We start from the raw sequence: 19,378 nt of genomic DNA, 5'->3' as shown, positions 1-19,378 counted from the left end.
ACATATTGTTTTACCCTCTTATTTCATTCTGAATTTAGAAGAATTTTATATTCATGTATATGTATATATATTTCATCTTTAATCATTCCTGATTGGATTAGAATTCCAAGAACTATAAGGCCTCTTCCCCCATCTAATTCCTCTGTGCCAGTTCTCGATTTCATATCTCATTTGTATAAAATAACAACTATTTTTACCTTTTCCTACATGGTTTTACTTTTTTAGAACCACATCATGCTCAACTCTACTCCAATCTCTCTTTAGAATGACCCAGTTAGTCATGATAGTCTTAGACATATGTTTCATATTTCCACAAACAAAAAGTAAACAGTATGTCCTTACTGAGTCTTTTGTAATTGGTCTTTAACATTCACCATATATTTCTCAGATCTTGCATGTCAAAATTTTTGTTAGTTCAGATATTTCTGCAACAAAACACTGAAAGTCTGGCAATTCATTTACTAAATGTCCTTTATTTTCCATTTAGGATGCTGCTTAACTTTGCTGGATATGATATTTTGAGGTGCAACCCATTTTTTTTGGTTTGTTTTTATTTTTTGATATATATGTGTATACACACACACACACAGATATATATAGATATATAGATATATAGATATATAGATATATAGATATATAGTGTTAAGTCCAGGCTAGGTCCCTGGAGGCCTCAGCATCAGTCAGAGTCAGGATAAGTAAAAGTCCTTGGTCTTTGTGGGGAGAAGCAGGCAAACTGACAAGAGTTTAGCCAAAGATCTCTTCTCGATTCTGGAGTCTAGAAAGAATCTCCCCTTTTCTTCTCTTCATCCTGCCACCAAGTGAGACTGGCTTGTCTCACTCTACCCTCTAATCCTTGCCTGCAATTATCTGTATACACCAAACATTGAGCCAGCACCAAACATTTTTTCCAAACATATATAATAGAGTTATTGTCAAATAGGTAATTAGCCTTAAGTGCTGGGATGTCTGATTCAAGTACACTTTTTCAGAGTTTCAGACCTTTACAATATAATGTTCCAAGAACTGAAGTCTTTAATGTACTGTTGATTGATCTTTTGGATATGCCATATTTAAATTGCTTTTTTTTCTCTTATTGCTCCTAATATTTTCTCTTTGATCTGGGGACTTGAGGATTTGTCTATGACGTTCCTCTAAGTTTTCCTCCTTGGATCTCTTTTTTTTTTCAGTTGTTGAACATTTCTTTAACTTCATAGCTTTTGGCCATCACAAAAAGAGATGGTGTAATTTTTTTTTTTTTTATCATCAACAATCAATTTTTTTCTTTAATTGAATTATTTTAGATATGTCTAGCAGAAGTATAACTGAGTCAAATGGCTTACAATATTTAGTAATTTTTTGTACATATATTGTATCTATTCATAAATCTACTGTTCATCAATGTACTTTCCACTTCTCTAGTCTCAGCAATCTTTAACATTTTCCTTTTTTGTTATCTTTGCTATTAATTTTACTAATTTGAGGAATGCACATTAAAGCAATTCAGACATTTGATCTCATATACTCTATCCTGTGAAGGATAAAATTAACGAGACAACCCCCTAATTATTAGCTTTTCTGCTTCTTGCTCACATAGAGATATCCTCAAATAAGAACTAGATAACTTAATTTGGGGGCAGCTAGGTGGAATAATGGACAGAGCACTGACACTAATCAAGAAGTTCAATTTTAGCTTCAGTCACTTAGCTCTGTGACTCAAGGTAAATCACTTCACCTTGTTTGCCTCAGTTTTCTTATCTTCCAGAGAGACATTCTAGTTAGGTGTCTTATTTGATTATATGTTAGTCATAACTGTGAGGTCAAATTTGCCTCTCTGTATTCAGGATGTCACTTCATCCTTTTAAGCCACAATTTGCACCATTTTACATAGATATCTAAAGATATGGATTGTATAACTGACTCTTTTCTTGGATTTTGTCTCCTGTAAATTCCTAGGCATCTCTACTGTTATTTCTCTCCCAGTATTTTACTTACTCTTTATAGTATCTATATATATTTACCCAGATTTATACTTCCTTTTTTCCATTGCAGCTTAAAGTCATTTTGACTGGATTTGTACAACTCCAGGGTAATATATTATTACAAATCCTCATTTGCATATACTCCATCTCTGGCCAAAAGATTTCTATATTGTAAATTGTTTTCCAGAAATTCAATTTCCATTCTTAAATCTCATCTTCTTTACCATATGTTTCATTTCCCAAATCTGATTTTTACTTCATAAAATGCCTTTAAGTGGCATCAGGGATAATTTAACCTGTGTCCCTCAGGTTTCTTGCCAAGATTTCTTAATCTCTTTCATTGCTTTCAGGATTCATCCTGGAAGTATTGTTTGCATCCATGTGGGTCACTGAAAAATGAGTAGTATCTGTTTTAACAAGTTTTATGAGTTTCTCTGATACAGCTTGACTAAGGGCCTACAGCAACATTTCTGTTTTGGAATTGAAAAACAACTATACCTTATCAGTAAAGGGAAGGAGACAAGGATTTGTTATTGTTTTATGTGCTTTACAAATACTGTCTCATTTAATCATGACAACAAACTTAATAGATAGCTGTAATCATCATTGCCATTATATAGCTGAGAAAACTGAAGTAGAAGAGGTTAAATGACTTGCCCAGCTGGTAAATATATAAGGCAGCAGTTGAACTCAGGTCTTTCTGAATCCAGGCCAATCACTCTATCTTCTTCAACCCCATCTGCCTCTAAATCTCATTACCTGCCACATGATATTCTTACTAGATGATTTCTTTCCTGGGAGCACCTGTAGATACACAATGTTATTCTTGGAGTTTAAGCAGCTGCTTTTTCATCAGAGCAACCAACTCTTCAGGAAGAATCTAAATTTTCTTTCTGAGCTCTATGTATTCTGTGGTTAATTCTACAAAGTATCATTCATTCTTTCTATCCTTGACTTTTTGCCCATTCTACAATGTGTCATACATCAAGATTCTCCTTTGCCTTTTCAAGTACTTATTCTTTTTGGTTTTCTACCCAAAACCTTTCTTCTCATTTTGTTTGGGGTTGTTGTTGGTTTGTTGATATTTTAGTTGCTGTTTTTTAAAGAAACTTTAACTTTTAGATTGTGTTCACTTTAAAATAAATATTCCTCTTTTTCTATTACTTATACTAAAAATTATTCTTCTCTTAAATTCAGATTTTAGTCATTCCTGAATCCCTTCATCTTCTCTTCTATAAGAAATAACTGTCTGTCCTTTGATCATAGATAGCAGTCCCACACATATGAAAGAAGTAGAAATATTTAGTACAGATCATTATAAATTTCTTTCTTTTCCCCATACTTAATAAAGAGCAGAGAGCTTTAGTCACTTAATTTTGTTGATAGAATTTCACAATCAGAACAATTATGGCAAACAACCTATGGGCGACTTAAATTTCCCTCACACTTTTAGCTCTTTAACAGTTAACACTGATATATTTCTTTGACAACACTTAAGACCTTTACAATCACAATCCATTTTCTTTATTTTATTATACTTTTACATAGTCTTACATAGCTAAATGACAAAGTGAATGAAAGATTTAATTTGGAATTAGAAGGAACTGAGTTTTGATCCTACCTCATTTGCTAATTTTAAAGTGCTCTATAAACATCAAGGTGCTGGATAAATGCTAATGATCAAAAATATTGTTTTACTAATTTGTTAACATATTTTGTTCCATAAATTATCTTCAGCCTGGGTCCCAAATTATTCTTCAAATATTCAATCTCTTAACTTCCTCATAATTCCAAAGCTTTCCAAATCACTTCAGAATGCCTTTTCTTATTTTAGTTTGTCTTTCTTCTCCCACCTCCTACACAATGTTATGGACTAAAAGTCATAAATAGAATTATATATGAAATACAAGTATATTGTTTTAAAAAAATGAAACATGAAACCTAAAATAAATCTTTTCTTGTTATTGATGCAAAATGTAAGTAAAAGTATTTCCTGTTGAAACAAGGATTATTTTAAGAAAAACAGTGTCGTAAGTCTGCTAATATCAGTTACTACTATAGGATACCATTGAAATATAAAAGGGGGAGAAAGTGAATGGGAATTCTGAAACAAAAAAGTAAAATATAATCTGTATGATCATTTTTACTAGAGATTTACTATTTACAACTTATAGAATAATAACAATAAATAGTTTTTAAATTTTTAAAGATAATCTTGTTTCCTTAAGATATGTTTTCTGCCTAAAGCTAATATAACTGACAAATCATGAATAGTTTTGTGTTTTTTCCTAGTCCCAATAGGTTAAAATAACTAGCTTGGGATCCAAATACAATTTGTCCTCAAGAATCAACATAAAAAGCAAATCTTTTTATATGTGTTTATATTTACATCAGTATGTGTAATTTAAATTTAGTCACATGAATATGATTATGTGAGTGAAAGAAAATTGGTTAGGAACAGTGATATCCCAAACAGGATAAATAACAGTATCTACTTCACTGGGCTGTTTATGAGGATTAAATTAATTATTTAATTTATTTAATAATAAATTAATTAAGTTAATATTTGTAAAGCACTTAGCACAGAGCCTGGAGCACTATACAAATGCTTGTTCTCTTCCTTGCCTTCCTCAGTTTTCAAATTGTGATATGGGAGGGGTTAAAATAAGGGGCCAAGTAAAGAAGTAGATATTTAGAAAAGTAGAATCCCTTCTTATAGTCCATCTAACACTTTTAAAGTGTTAATAGAAAACACTGTTGATATGTGAACACCTTGACAAGACAAATTCCAAGAAACATATTGGGACATTAACTATATTTCAGAGTTACTTGCTAATAAATTAGAAATAAGTAAGTTAAGGATAGAAGTGTGCTAGAGGAAGCTTAAACTAGAAAAGCCTAATAGTATATTTTCATTGAGAACATTTACACCTCAAAAATTAGGAAATGTCACAAATCAGGGCTTGATTTATTGTTTGTTGATCTTTTAGACTTAAGAAAGTGGTGGAGAAAATTTTAATAATATCCACTGAATTTAAGTCTGTGATGAATTTCTCCCCTCCAGAGAACTTGTTACTAAACTTTTAATAGCATATCACCTGGCTATAGGAGAAATGTAGAAAAAGGCATGTGCTGGTTTGCATTATACTATTCTTAAAAACTAATAAAAGCTCATTTGCTTTCCTTAATTACATGGTAATCTCAACATAATATTCATCATAATCGTTGTCTTAGAATAAGCATATAACAAAAGAAAATTCAGTGTCATATTTCTTCTGTATTTTTGAAAAATGATGCATATTTCCATGAGCCAAAAGTTATCTTATATTCTTGTGAACTGATACTATCTATATTGATTATAAAACCATATACATATTATATGTATGTCTGTATATATATGTAGATAGATAGATACATATATAAATAGATAGAGATATAAACACATATATTGATTCATCCATTAAATAGCATATATATGTCCTATTAGAAAAGTTTTTTTTTTTTAATCCACTGAAGTCCTTTGATAAGTCATTATTATTTATTCTTTATGGTCATCTATAATGATAGGCCCACCCCTTTCTCGCCATCTCTGACAGAAAAGAACCACTACAGGTCAATTTATTTTAATGAATTAAAAAGTGACAAAGGGTCAAATAAATTCTTAACAATGAAATTCAAAGGATAATTCCTTTGTAGTAGGTAGTAATCCACCTAACCCTAGAAAAATTATTTTCTAAATATTCAAAATAAGATGCCTAAACATCAGGTTCTTGCAAATTAATTATTAATATATAGAACAAATATGCAAATATCAGTTATCTTTGCCTAAAAAATAATGAAATAAATGAATTATGAAGCAAAATTCAAGACTGTGATGTGCATTAGACATCAGCAATATATAATCATTAGAGTGTTAGCTATGGAGTATGTAAGGAATGATATTAAATATAACCTCTGACATTTATGACCACTGTGATTATGGGCAAGTCATTTATCTGAATCTCCATTTTCTCAATTTTAAAATAGAGACGATAATTACTATAATAACTACCTCCCAAGGCTGTTATGAAATTGAAGGTAGATAATGTATGTAAAGCATTTTGCAGGCTTTAAAAGCCTCATATAAATGTCAGTTGCCATTTCCTAGAATTTAGCTGCTCTAACGAACAAGAAATAACATGTAAAAATCATGAATAAATTATCAGAATCACTTGATATATTTTTCTTTCATTGGTAAATTACGCATATTTCCATGAGCCAAAAGTTATCTTATATTCTTGTGAACTGATACTATCTATATTGATTATAAAACCATATACATATTATATGTATGTCTGTATATATATGTAGATAGATAGATACATATATAAATAGATAGAGATATAAACACATATATTGATTCATCCATTAAATAGCATATATATGTCCTATTAGAAAAGTTTTTTTTTTTTAATCCACTGAAGTCCTTTGATAAGTCATTATTATTTATTCTTTATGGTCATCTATAATGATAGGCCCACCCCTTTCTCGCCATCTCTGACAGAAAAGAACCACTACAGGTCAATTTATTTTAATGAATTAAAAAGTGACAAAGGGTCAAATAAATTCTTAACAATGAAATTCAAAGGATAATTCCTTTGTAGTAGGTAGTAATCCACCTAACCCTAGAAAAATTATTTTCTAAATATTCAAAATAAGATGCCTAAACATCAGGTTCTTGCAAATTAATTATTAATATATAGAACAAATATGCAAATATCAGTTATCTTTGCCTAAAAAATAATGAAATAAATGAATTATGAAGCAAAATTCAAGACTGTGATGTGCATTAGACATCAGCAATATATAATCATTAGAGTGTTAGCTATGGAGTATGTAAGGAATGATATTAAATATAACCTCTGACATTTATGACCACTGTGATTATGGGCAAGTCATTTATCTGAATCTCCATTTTCTCAATTTTAAAATAGAGACGATAATTACTATAATAACTACCTCCCAAGGCTGTTATGAAATTGAAGGTAGATAATGTATGTAAAGCATTTTGCAGGCTTTAAAAGCCTCATATAAATGTCAGTTGCCATTTCCTAGAATTTAGCTGCTCTAACGAACAAGAAATAACATGTAAAAATCATGAATAAATTATCAGAATCACTTGATATATTTTTCTTTCATTGGTAAATTACGCATTTTGATTTTCATAAAATCTGAAAGTAGACATTTAGAATGTTTTTGAAACATATAATCCCTATTGAGTTTTTTCCAAACTCCATGATTAAAAATAAAAATCAATAGTAATAGGAATTCTATTGATGAAACCATTGTGTATCCTCAACTTATTTCTTCACCTAAGAAGTGGATTGAGTAGAAAGTAAATGCTATAATTTCAACTGATCAGCTTATTTTGTCAAAACTTAATATCCTAGGCCGAGCGAATATAATCAAAATGACAATACTCCCTAAACTAATCTATTTATTTAGTGCTATACCAATCAGACTTCCAAGAAAATATTTTAATGATCTAGAAAAAATAACAACAAAATTCATATGGAATAATAAAAAGTCGAGAATCTCAAGGGAATTAATGAAAAAAAAAATCAAATGAAGGTGGCCTAGCTGTACCTGATCTAAGATTATATTATAAAGCAGCAGTCACCAAAACCATTTGGTTTTGGCTAAGAAATAGATTAGTTGATCAGTGAAAAAGGTTAGGTTCACAAGACAGAATAGTCAATTATAGCAATCTAGTGTTTGACAAACCCAAAGATCCTAACTTTTGGGATAAGAATTCATTATTTGATAAAAACTGCTGGGATAATTGGAAATTAGTATGGCAGAAATTAGGCATGGACCCACACTTAACACCATATACCAAGATAAGATCAAAATGGGTCCATGACCTAGGCATAAAGAATGAGATTATAAATAAATTAGAGGAACATAGGATAGTTTATCTCTCAGATTTGTGGAGGAGAAAGAAATTTGTGACCAAAGATGAACTAGAGACCATTACTGATCACAAAATAGAAAATTTTGATTATATCAAATTAAAAAGCCTTTGTACAAACAAAACTAATGCAAACAAGATTAGAAGGGAAGCAACAAACTGGGAAAACATCTTCACAGTTAAAAGTTCTGATAAAGGCCTCATTTCCAAAATATATAGAGAATTGACTCTAATTTATAAGAAATCAAGCCATTCTCCAATTGATAAATGGTCAAAGGATATGAACAGACAATTTTCAGATGATGAAATTGAAACTATTACCACTCATATGAAAGAGTGTTCTAAATCACTATTGATCAGAGCAATGCAAATTAAGATAACTCTGAGATACCACTACACACCTGTCAGATTGGCTAAGATGACAGGAAAAAATAATGATGAATGTTGGAGGGTATGCAGGAAAACTGGGACACTGATGCATTATTGGTGGAGTTGTGAATGAATCCAACCATTCTGGAGAGCAATCTGGAATTATGCCCCAAAAGTTATCAAACTGTGCATACCCTTTGATCCTGCAGTGTTACTTCTCGGCTTAAATCCCAAAGAAATACTAAAGAAGGGGAAGGGACCTGTCTGTACCAAAATGTTTGTGGCAGCCTTGGTTGTAGTGGCTAGAAACTGGAAATTGAATGGATGCCCATCAATTGGAGAATGGCTGGGTAAATTGTGGTATATGAATGTTATGGAATATTATTGTTCTGTAAGAAATGACCAGCAGGATGAATACAGAGAGGCTTGGAGAGATTTACATGAACTGATGCTAAGTGAAATGAGCAGAACTAGGAGATCATTATACACGTCGACAAAGATATTGTATGAGGATGTATTCTGATGGAAGTGGATTTCTTTGACAAAGAGACCTAACTCAGTTTCAATTGATAAATGACGGACAGAAGCAGCTACACCCAAAGAAAGAACACTGGGAAATGAATGTGAACTATTTGCATTTTTATTTTTCTTCCCGGGTTATTTTTACCTTCTGAATCCAATTCTCCCTGTGCAACAAGAGAACTGTTTGGTTCTGCAAACATATATTGTATCTAGGATATACTGCAATATATTTAACCTATATAGGACCGCTTGCCATCTAGGGGAGGGAGTGGAGGGAGGAAGGGGAAAAATCGGAACAGAAGCAAGTGCAAGGGATAATGTTGTAAAAAAATTACCCTGGCATGGATTCTGTCAATAAAAAAGTTATTATAAAATAAAACTAAATTAAAAAAATAAAATAAATAAATAAAAACAACAACAACAACAACCAAAAAAAAACCTTACTATCCTAATCCATGCTTATTTTCAGGTGATATGGTTGGTTCCTGTGGAGATCCAGGCATTCCTGGTCATGGGTCCAGACAGGAGAGTGACTTTAGGACCAAAAGTGTTGTACGCTTCTCTTGTGAGACTGGTTATATTCTTCATGGCTCAGAAGAAAGGACTTGTTTAGCCAATGGAAGTTGGACAGGAAGACAGCCTGAATGTAAAGGTAAATTCCAGCTGAAGCAGAATCTCTACCAAGATCTCTTATAATTTGTGAATATACAAGTCTGTAAGTAGAACAAGGGAATAATTTATTTTTGTGTTACATATAAGTATGATTTTAACAATTTTATATAAAATATCATGCACAAACATTTAAGTACTTAGTATTTTTTTCTTTGTGTTTGTTCTGTATTTATTGCATTATTCTGCAGCATGTGTGTGTATTTCTATATCTACTATTAGAAAAAAGCTCCTTGGGGGGCACGAGTTGCTTCATTCTTTGCATATAAAACATCTAGCATAATGCCTATCATATAATAAGCCTTTAATATTTACTAAGTTGTCGATTGGTCAATTGATCTATTGTGCACAAATCATAGTGCAAGATGCCAGCAGAGATATAAATGTTAGATTTGATACCATTACTCTTCTCAGTGATCATATATTCTACTAAAAATAAAGGAGAAAAATAAATGGATGAAATATATGAAATTATAGCATATAATAAGTGAACCAGGGGAAAATTCATTGCTGACTAAGGAGGATCAAGGATGCATAAATTCCTGGAGGAGAAGGTATTAGAATTAAGCTTTACAGAATGAGTAGAAATTTTAAGCAAAGGGACAACTTAAACTAAAGCATTTTGAACTTAGACAATAAGAAGCTACTGAAGATTTGTTAGTAGAGCCGTGATATAACTATAATTGTAATGCCAGAGAAACTGAGTCAAGATAGAGATTAGAGAATTTTTAATATTTTATTTGGATTTCTGAGAGGGAGAGATTGTGCTGGGGGCAGAGTGCCCCCAGGGCTGATGTCCAAAGCATCCAGCAGCTAACTTGTGCTTCCCATGAAGTATATATACACACGTGACTCAGCTACAGGGGTAGACTGAGGCAGGGGCAGAATCAGAGCACTGAGAGCGGGAACGGACTATCAATCCAGTTCTGACAGGGTGAGGGGAGGCACAGGACATTCTGATAAGTTGGGATAAAGAACAATGACAGAATGGGGGGGGGGGTGGTAACCATAAATCCTTGATGACTTATAGGAATTAGGAGCCAGGAAGTCTGAACTCCCCTTTATCTTGAGTTTACACATTGACAATTTATAACTTTAGTGTAAGTAGACCTGAGTTATTTCAGTATTAATGAATTGGAGGAGGGGCAGGGTTTGCAACTAAGGGGATTGAGGCAGAACAATTCAGGGAAACTGAGGCAGCACCAATTAGGGAAACTGAGTCAGGACAACAAAAAGGAATTGTGGCACAACATAACTTTGTATATGAAAGGATATTCTGGCCACAATATAGAAGAAGGAATTAAGAGAAATAGAATGAAGGAAGATATGTAAAAGAAGATGTTGCAAAAGACTAGATAAATTGTAATATTGAAATAGCATGGTAACCATGAGACTAAACAGGAGAGCAGAGATTTTGGAGATATTTAAGCAGCTAAAGTAAAGACAGTGACAATTCAAGAGAGTTAAAAATCAAGAATTAAGTCCTCAGGTATTTATTTCCAAGAAGAATTTGCCACTACAATTCATCACAGGATATAACCTCCAGTCTTTTGCAACATAGAACCTTACTTCCAGCAAGTATGGAAAACAAGAATTACTGAGAGACTATTAGAATCCGCAAAGTGATCTTTTTGCCATGTTCAAATAGGTTCCATCAAGTCAATACATACTCACTTACCAAGTGAATCTCCAGATTATCAGGGAGAATGAAACAAACCTTTATACATCAAAGAATGTTTTCCAAGTGAAAAGAAGGATCTAAAGAGGCAGAAGGAAATTCTGACCAGTACTAGGAGTTATAAAAGGGAAAATAGAAAGAGATGAAAGAAAACATAAGATGTGAATTCTTTAGAGGGGAAAGAGTAACTGGGACTTGTAAGAAGATAATTGTTAAAAAAAATTTGAATTTACAAATGCCATCCAGAGATGTCATTCATTAAAAGTCAGAAGAAATCAGTGTTACCAATTAGTTCCTCACTACAGAGCTAGCCAACAGTTGCACTGATATTCGTAATAGAAAAGATTTCTATACTTTCCCAAACCTATGTTCAAGATGTGATCAAGAACCTCGCAAAACTTGTCAGAACTGATCACTACTATCAGCTTCTGGGGATTCAGAGAAGTGGATGGGAGAAAAGGGGAAATACAAATGAATCTAGGAACCATGCTATGGAATGTGAATCAGTGGGCAAGAAACTGACCTTAAGGGCAGATAAGAGCTTTTTATCAGTGTTGTTCATCTAAGGCAGGAGTGGAGAACTTCTGGCCCTCAGGCTGTTTAGGCCCAAGAAATCCTTTGGTCTGGCTCTGTGAGGGCAACCATCAGAACTGATGAGTTGAAAGCTAGGTACAACAACCTCCCACTGCTAAAGTCTTTCAGTTGATAATTTCGTTTGGCCCTCCAATGATGTTATACATATTCAAAAGTGTAATGTCCTCTTCTCTAATAATGCAATTGTTCTCTGTGAGCAGGCTTCTTGGGGAGCTTCTGGAGGCAGCCTTAGTTTCACTCCAGTTCAATAATCACTTCAAATGCAGCCAGGAGTTAAAATCCAATCCTTTATTGTCTCCTTCAAAATAGCCAGATTAGCTTTCTTAGAGGCCTACCTCTCTCCTTGGTTCCAAGATTTCTTGCAGCTTGTCCTTTGCCTATGCCAGCTTCAGACTTTAGCTTTCTCAGATTCCCAAACCTCCAGCTCGCACAAAGGTGATATATATGGAATAAATTGACTCCTCCTCCAAGAGTGGGATTGTGGGTTCTCTCTGGGCTTGTGGGAGCTCCTGGACTGAATCCTGACTCATGAATCTCCCAAAGTGAATCCTGACTTGTGAATCTCTTGGACTTGTGAATCTCCTGGAATGCCTATCGATTCCAGTGACTTAGCACCAACACAAAAGGTCTTTGGCAGGAAAAAGGTTCCACACCCCTGACCTAAGAGCAAGATTTTACAACAAATGAATTTTGGGAGTAAACAACTGGCTAAGAAGATGGTGTCTGTTAAAAAGATTTATTTTTCTGGACTACAGTTTAAAACATAAGAATGTTGAGCTCTGGGCTGGAGACAGAATTCATCAGTGAGGAAACAGTTTCAAATTCTTTATTTTATTTTATTTTTTTTAAATTCTTTATTAAAAGAGATAAATTCCTTAATGGGAAGGGAGGAATACAAAGTGAAATTTACCTAATGTAAAAACAAGATATTAATATTTTTAAAAGACACAGTAAAAATATTAAATAATTATGGAATTATAATACCCCTGATCATATAAACATGGACAGTTCCATGGATAATCCTGTGATAATGCCTACATGAAAGGAAATATGACTCCTGACTGACTAAGAAATCATTGTATTTATGATGCTGTTTATGATGTATATCAAAGCTTCTTGAACTATGGGTTGCAACTTCATATGCTGTAATGTAACTGAATATGAAAAGTCATGAAAGTATGATTGAGTAGTATATCTACTTTATATACCTATAAATGTTTTTTGTTTTTGTTTTTTTAATTCTTGAGTGAAAAGGAATCACAAGTGGAGAGACTTTTAGAAGCCCTTGCAAAAGGGACGTGAAAATCCAGATTACTGGAAAGTCAAAAGAAGGGAGAAGCCAAATTTAAGAGGAGTAATATGAGATTCAGGGCATGAACTTTGAGTGGCACATGTGAGACCCACAGAATTGAGGGGGAAATTGGCTGAATTCCTGCACCCTCAGAAACTTCCTGGAGTAACTTTGTTAGGTGAAATCCTTTTATTGAGCTAAAATTTCCTCTCCTCAAGTCAAAAATACCTCATCCTTGTGGATATTTTACTGTTTAACTCAATTTGTAAGACTTCAGTTCTGAAAGGAGAAAGATAGAATAAAAGAGGGGAGAGAGAGAGAGAGAGAGAGAGAGAGAGAGAGAGAGAGAGAGAGAAAGAGAGAGAGAGAGAGAGAGAAAGTTGAACCAGCTTTTACCTTCACCTTTGAAGTGGCCAGGGAAAATGGCTTTTACTCTGGTCCACAAAATTAGATTATATCCCTAGAATACAATGACACATAATAATTCTAGAACAATACCTCTTTTGATGGTAGGAAAACCATCATAGAGCGACTGCCTAGTCACAACAGCCCATCTATTTTATATGAAGGCAGAAATTGTAATCTTTCTGGAAACAAGACAAGCCAACCTGAATTATATCTATTTCAACATAGACCCTATATAAACATTCCACCTTAGTGTCTGTGACTTGCTTTAAATGCTTGTAAGTGAGAGCTGGTTCATGAGAATAATTTCAAATTAATTCTTGGATATTTTCTTATATAACAGGATATGGTGTCTCATTGATACACAGGGGTATGAGTCAAGCAAGTTATTGGTTAGGATTGGCTTTAAATGGGGTTTACCTATTGAAACTACTGATTACTCTGTAGATAGAGAAAGGGAAAGAGGAAGGAAAGACAATGAGCTTTTATATAGTTTCAATTAGATGTCAGTCATTTTACAAATATCTTTTTGGAACTTTACAGCAACTCTGGAAAATAGTTGAGGAAGTTGAGTCAAACATGAAATAAGTGACATGCACTAGGCCATGCATCTAGTTAGTATTTGAGGACAGATTTGAACTCATATAATCCTGACTCCAAATCTACCACTCTATTCACTGAAGAAACCTAGCTATAATAAAATAGAGGAAACAAATGGTTTAGTCATTAATAGGGAATATCTGGTTGCTGTGGAGTAGAAATGATGGGAATCTTGAAAGGAAATGCACTATGACTTATACTTTTTATTATAAAAGGAGAGGAAAACCACAGTTTGATTTGCAGCCTATTTTTTTGGAGTACAAATTTCAAACAATGAGAAAGTAGGATCGCATGATCCAATATTCAACAGGAGAAATCAACCAAGGATACATAAGATACAAAGAGACGCAAGTATAGTGATAGACAAAAAGGACAGATTTATATTGAAAGACCAATATATATGCACAAAAAACTTATCAACAGAATCAGGTTTTTTTTTTGTTGTTGTTGTTGTTGTTTGTTTTTGGCTGAGGCAATTGGGGTTAAATGACTTGCCTGGAGTCATATAGCTAGTAAGTTTAAGTGTCTGAGACCAGATTTGAACTCAGGTCCTCCTGAATTCAGGGTTGGTGCTATATCCACTGTACTACCTAGCTTCCCCTAGAATTAGAAATTTTAAAAAGACATGTACAGATAAGGTAAACGAGCATGGAAAAACTATCTGAGCACATTAGCTCAAAATGAACTAAGAATTAGCAGAAATCAACGAAATGACTTCTGAAATGGTTAAATGAAGGAGATCTAGGAAGAACTAAGACTGTGACTTGTGTTGGATAAGACAATGGACATTGGCGACAGAAATCAGAAGTCTTCAACTATTATGTGTTTCTATATCTGTGAAGAAGAATAAATTTTGGATTATAAAAGTCAAATAAAGAAGACTAATAAAAATAAGTAAACCTATGATAAGTAATTTTATAGTAATGGAGCCACTGACTTCTTGATAAGTTTAAGGATACAGGTCTTATGATGATGAACTAGATTTCAAGGTACTGAAAGAAAATGGAAGATATTATCTCCAGATCAAAGAGAAAATTTTGCAAAAATGAAGAAACAAAAATGGGAGTTCTGTGGGTGGATCCAAGTGGAAGCAAATGGAAAAAAAAATTATATGAGACATCAAGAATCGGTCAAATAAACTAGGTTAATAGGATCCTAGAAAAGCTAGATATGATAAACCTCTGGACAAAATTGAATAGAGACAGAAATGAATATACATTTTTCTTGATAGTTCATGGCACCTACACAAAATTTGATGATGTATTAGACATAAAAACTCAAATGCAGAAAAGCAGAAAAAGTAAGTGCTTCTTTTTCAGACTACAAAGCAAAATTATATATATATATATATATATATATATATTCAATAAAGGTGCAGGGAAAGAGACTAAAAAACAACTGGAAATGAAATAATTAAATTCTTAAAAATGAGTGTGTCAAACAACAAATCACAGAAACAATCCATAATTTCATCCAAGACAATGACAATAATGAGACAACATACCAAAACCTAAAGGATACAGCCAAAGTAGTTCTAAGGGGGAATTTTATATCTGTTAATAGATACATGAATAAAATAGAGAAAGAGGAGATCAATACATTAAGCATTCCACTAAAAAGCTAGAAAAAGGAAAATTAAAAGGCCCCAATTAAATACAAATTAGAAATTCTGAAACTCAAAGGAGAGAATAACATTGAAATTAAGAAAACTATTGAACTAATTATTAAATTAAGAATTTGTTTTATTAAAAAACAAAATAGATAACTGTTTTGTTAATTTGATTAGAAAATGGAAAGAAAAACAAATCAGCATCAAAAATGAAAAGGATGAAATTAACATGAATGAAAAAGAAATTAAAGTAAAAATTAAAAGCTATTTTGTCCAACTGTATGGCAGAAAGTCTAGCAATCTATCAAAATGAATGTTTACCAAAACATGAAACAGTTATAGTACTGATACTTATGAAAGGCAAAAGAGACAACTTGGATTACATTAAATTAAAAAGTTTTTGCACAAATAAAACCAACAATAACCAACAATATTAAAATGGAAGTATAAGCTGGAAAAAATCTTGACAGCCAGTATTTCTTTTTATTTTTTAATTATAGTTTTTTTATTGACAAAACATATGCATGTATAATTTTTCAAAATAGACCCTTGCAAAAACTTCTGTTCCAACTTTCCCCCTCCTTTCCTCCACCCCCTCCTCTAGATGACAGGTAGTCTCATACATGTTAAATATGATAAAATATATGTTAACTAAAATGTATGTATACACATTCATACAGTTATCATACTGCTCAAGAAAAATTGAATTTAGAAAGAAGGTAAAAATAACCTGAGAAAAACAAAAATGCAAGCAAACAATAACAGAAAGAGTGCAAATGCTGTATTGTGGTCCATATTCATTTCCCAGTGTTCTTTTGCTAGATGTAGCTGGCTCTGTTCATTACTGATCAATTGGAACTGATTTGAATCCTCTCATTGTTAAAGATAGCCACTTCCATCAGAATTGATGCTCATATAGTATTGTTGTTGAAGCATATAATGATCTCCTGGTTCTGCTCATTTCACTTAGCATCAGTTCCTGTAAGTCTCTCCAAGCCTCTCTGTATTCATCATGCTGGTCATTTCTTACAGAAAAATAATATTCCATAACATTCATATGCTATAATTTACTCAACCATTCTCCAATTGATGGGCATCCTTTCAATTTCTAGTTTCTAGCCATTATGAAAAGGGTTGCCACAAACATTTTTGGACATAAAGGTCCTTTTCCCTTCTTTAATATATCTTTGGGATATAAGCCCAGTAGTAACACTGCTGGATCAAAGGGTATGCACAGTTTGGTAACTTTTTGAGTATACTTTCAAATTGCTCTGCAGAATGGTTGAATCCATTCACAACTCCACCAACAATGAAGCAGTGTCCCGGTTTTCCCACATCCCCTCCAACATTTGTCATTATCTTTTCCTGTCATCTTAGCCAATCTGACAGGTGTGTAGTGGTATCTCAGATTTGTCTTAATTTGTATTTCTCTAATCGATAATGATTTGGAACATGTTTTCATGTGACTAGAAATAGTTTTAATTTCTTCATCTGAAAATTGTCTGTTCATATCCTTTGACCATTTATCATTGGAGAAAGACTTTATTTCTTATAAATTAGAGTTAATTCTCAATATATTTTGGAAATGCCTGTATCAGAACCTTTGACTATAAAATGTTTTCCTAGTTTATTTCTTCCCTTTTAATCTTGTCTGCATTAGTTTTGTTTGTACAAAACCTTTTTAATTTGATATAATCAACATTTCCTATTTTGTGATCAATAAATGGTCACAAATGCTTCGCTCTCTACAGGTCTGAGAGGTAAACTCTCTTATGTTCTTCTAATTTATTTATAATCTCTTTATGCTTAGATCATGAACCCATTTTGACTTTACCTTGGTATACAGTGTTAAGTATGGGTCAAGCCCTAGTTTCTGACATAATAATTTCCAATTTTCCCAGCAGTTTTTCCCAAATAATGAATTCTTATACCAAAAGTTGGGGGCTTGTAAAGATCTGAAACTCTTGAGTTAATGCACTGAGGTCGGATAACCAAGCACTTCAGGCTAATTACCAATTGGATAATATCTATAAGCATATGCTTGGAAAATGCCTCTTCCTGCTATCCTGTGCTGGCTCAATAATTGGTGTATACAGAGAACTGTAGGAGGGACTGGGGGGTGGAGTAAGACTAGCCTGGGTCACTTGTGGGCAGGAGATGAAGAGGAGAGGTTGTGGAGATTCTGCATACACCCAATTCACTCCTACCTTTAAAGACCAAGAATAAAGACCAAGGACTTTTGTTTATCCTGACTCTGGCTGATTCTAAGGTATACAGGGTGCTAACTCGGTCTTCACAAGGTCTTTATATTTGTCAAACACTAGATTGCTATAATTATTGACTAGTTTTTGCCGTGAACCTAACCTATTCCACTGATCAACTAATCTATTTCTTAGTCAATACCAAATGGTTTTGGTGACCATTGCTTTATAATGTAGTTTTAGATCAGGTTTAGCTGGGCCACCTTCATTTGATTTTTTTTTCATTAGTTCCCTTGAAATTCTTGACCTTTTGTTCTTTCATATGAATTTGCTGTTATTTTTTCTTGGTCATTAAAATAGTTTTTTTGGGGGAGTCTGATTGGCATAGCACTAAATAAATAGATTAGTTTAGATACTATTGTTATCTTTATTATATTTGCTCAATTTATCTAAGAGCACTTAATATTTTTCCAATTGTTTGGATCTGACTTTACTTGTGTGGAAAGTGTTGTGTAGTTTTGCTCATATAGTTCTTGACTTTCCCTTGGCAGATAGATAACCAAATATTTTATACTATCGATATTTGAAATTCCATTTAAAATAAATGGAAGTTCTCTTTGTATCTCTTGTTGTTGGATTTTGTTAGTGATATATAAAAATTCTGAGGATTTATGTGGATTTATTTTGTATCCTGCAACTTTGCTAAAGTAGTGCATTATTTCTAATAGCTTTTTAGTAGAATCTCTGGGGTTTTCTAAGTATACCATCATATCATTTGCAAAGAGTGATAATTTGGTTTCCTCATTACCTATTCTAATTCCTTTAATCTCTTTTTCATCTCGTATTGCTGAAGCTAGCATTTCAAATACAATACTGAATAGTAATGGTAATAGTGGGCAACCTTGTTTCACTACTGATATTTTTGGGAATGGTTCCAGTTTATCTCCATTACATATGATGGTTACTGATGATTTTAAATAGATGATACTGACTATTTTAAGGAAAAGTCCATTTATTCCTATACTCTCAAGTGTTTTTAATAGGAATGAGTGTTGGATTTTATCAAATGCTTTTTCTGTATGTATTGAGATGAAAATATGTTTTTTTTTTTGTTAATTTGACTATTGATATAGTCAATTATGGTAAGTTTTCCTACTATTCAACCATCCCAGCATTCCTGGTATAAATCCTACTTGGTCAGAATGTATTATCCTGGGCATGATTTTCTGTAATCTTTTTGCTAATATCTTATTTAAGATTTTTGCATCAATGTTCATTAGGGAGATTGGTCTATAATTTTCTTTCTTTTTTTCATCCTACTTGGTTTAGGTATCAGTACCATGTCTATGTCATAAAAGGAATTTGGTAGGACTTCTTCAATCTCTATTTTTTCAAATAGTTTATATAGCATTGGAGTTAATTGTTCTTTAAATGTGTGGTAGAAGTCACATGTAAATCCATCTGGTCCTTGGGATATTTCTTAGGGAGTTGATTGATAGCTTGTTCTATTT

The 19,378-nt window shown here is 32.8% G+C and overlaps 1 protein-coding gene across 1 annotated transcript in view; it reads left to right on the top strand.

Moving 5' to 3' along the window:
• Positions 1 to 9,294: 9,294 nt before the first annotated feature.
• Positions 9,295 to 19,378, top strand: part of CSMD3 (CUB and Sushi multiple domains 3) — an 88,491-nt gene continuing 78,407 nt past the window's right edge. The window contains exon 1 of the mRNA XM_051971002.1: positions 9,295 to 9,472. Within this exon, the coding sequence (XP_051826962.1) occupies positions 9,295 to 9,472 (178 nt within the window). The remainder of the gene's footprint in view (positions 9,473 to 19,378) is intronic.

This window comes from Antechinus flavipes, chromosome 1 (genome assembly GCF_016432865.1).
Source record: "Antechinus flavipes isolate AdamAnt ecotype Samford, QLD, Australia chromosome 1, AdamAnt_v2, whole genome shotgun sequence".
NCBI classification, from domain to species: domain Eukaryota; kingdom Metazoa; phylum Chordata; class Mammalia; order Dasyuromorphia; family Dasyuridae; genus Antechinus; species Antechinus flavipes.
This window is presented reverse-complemented; position numbering and strand designations above follow the sequence as displayed.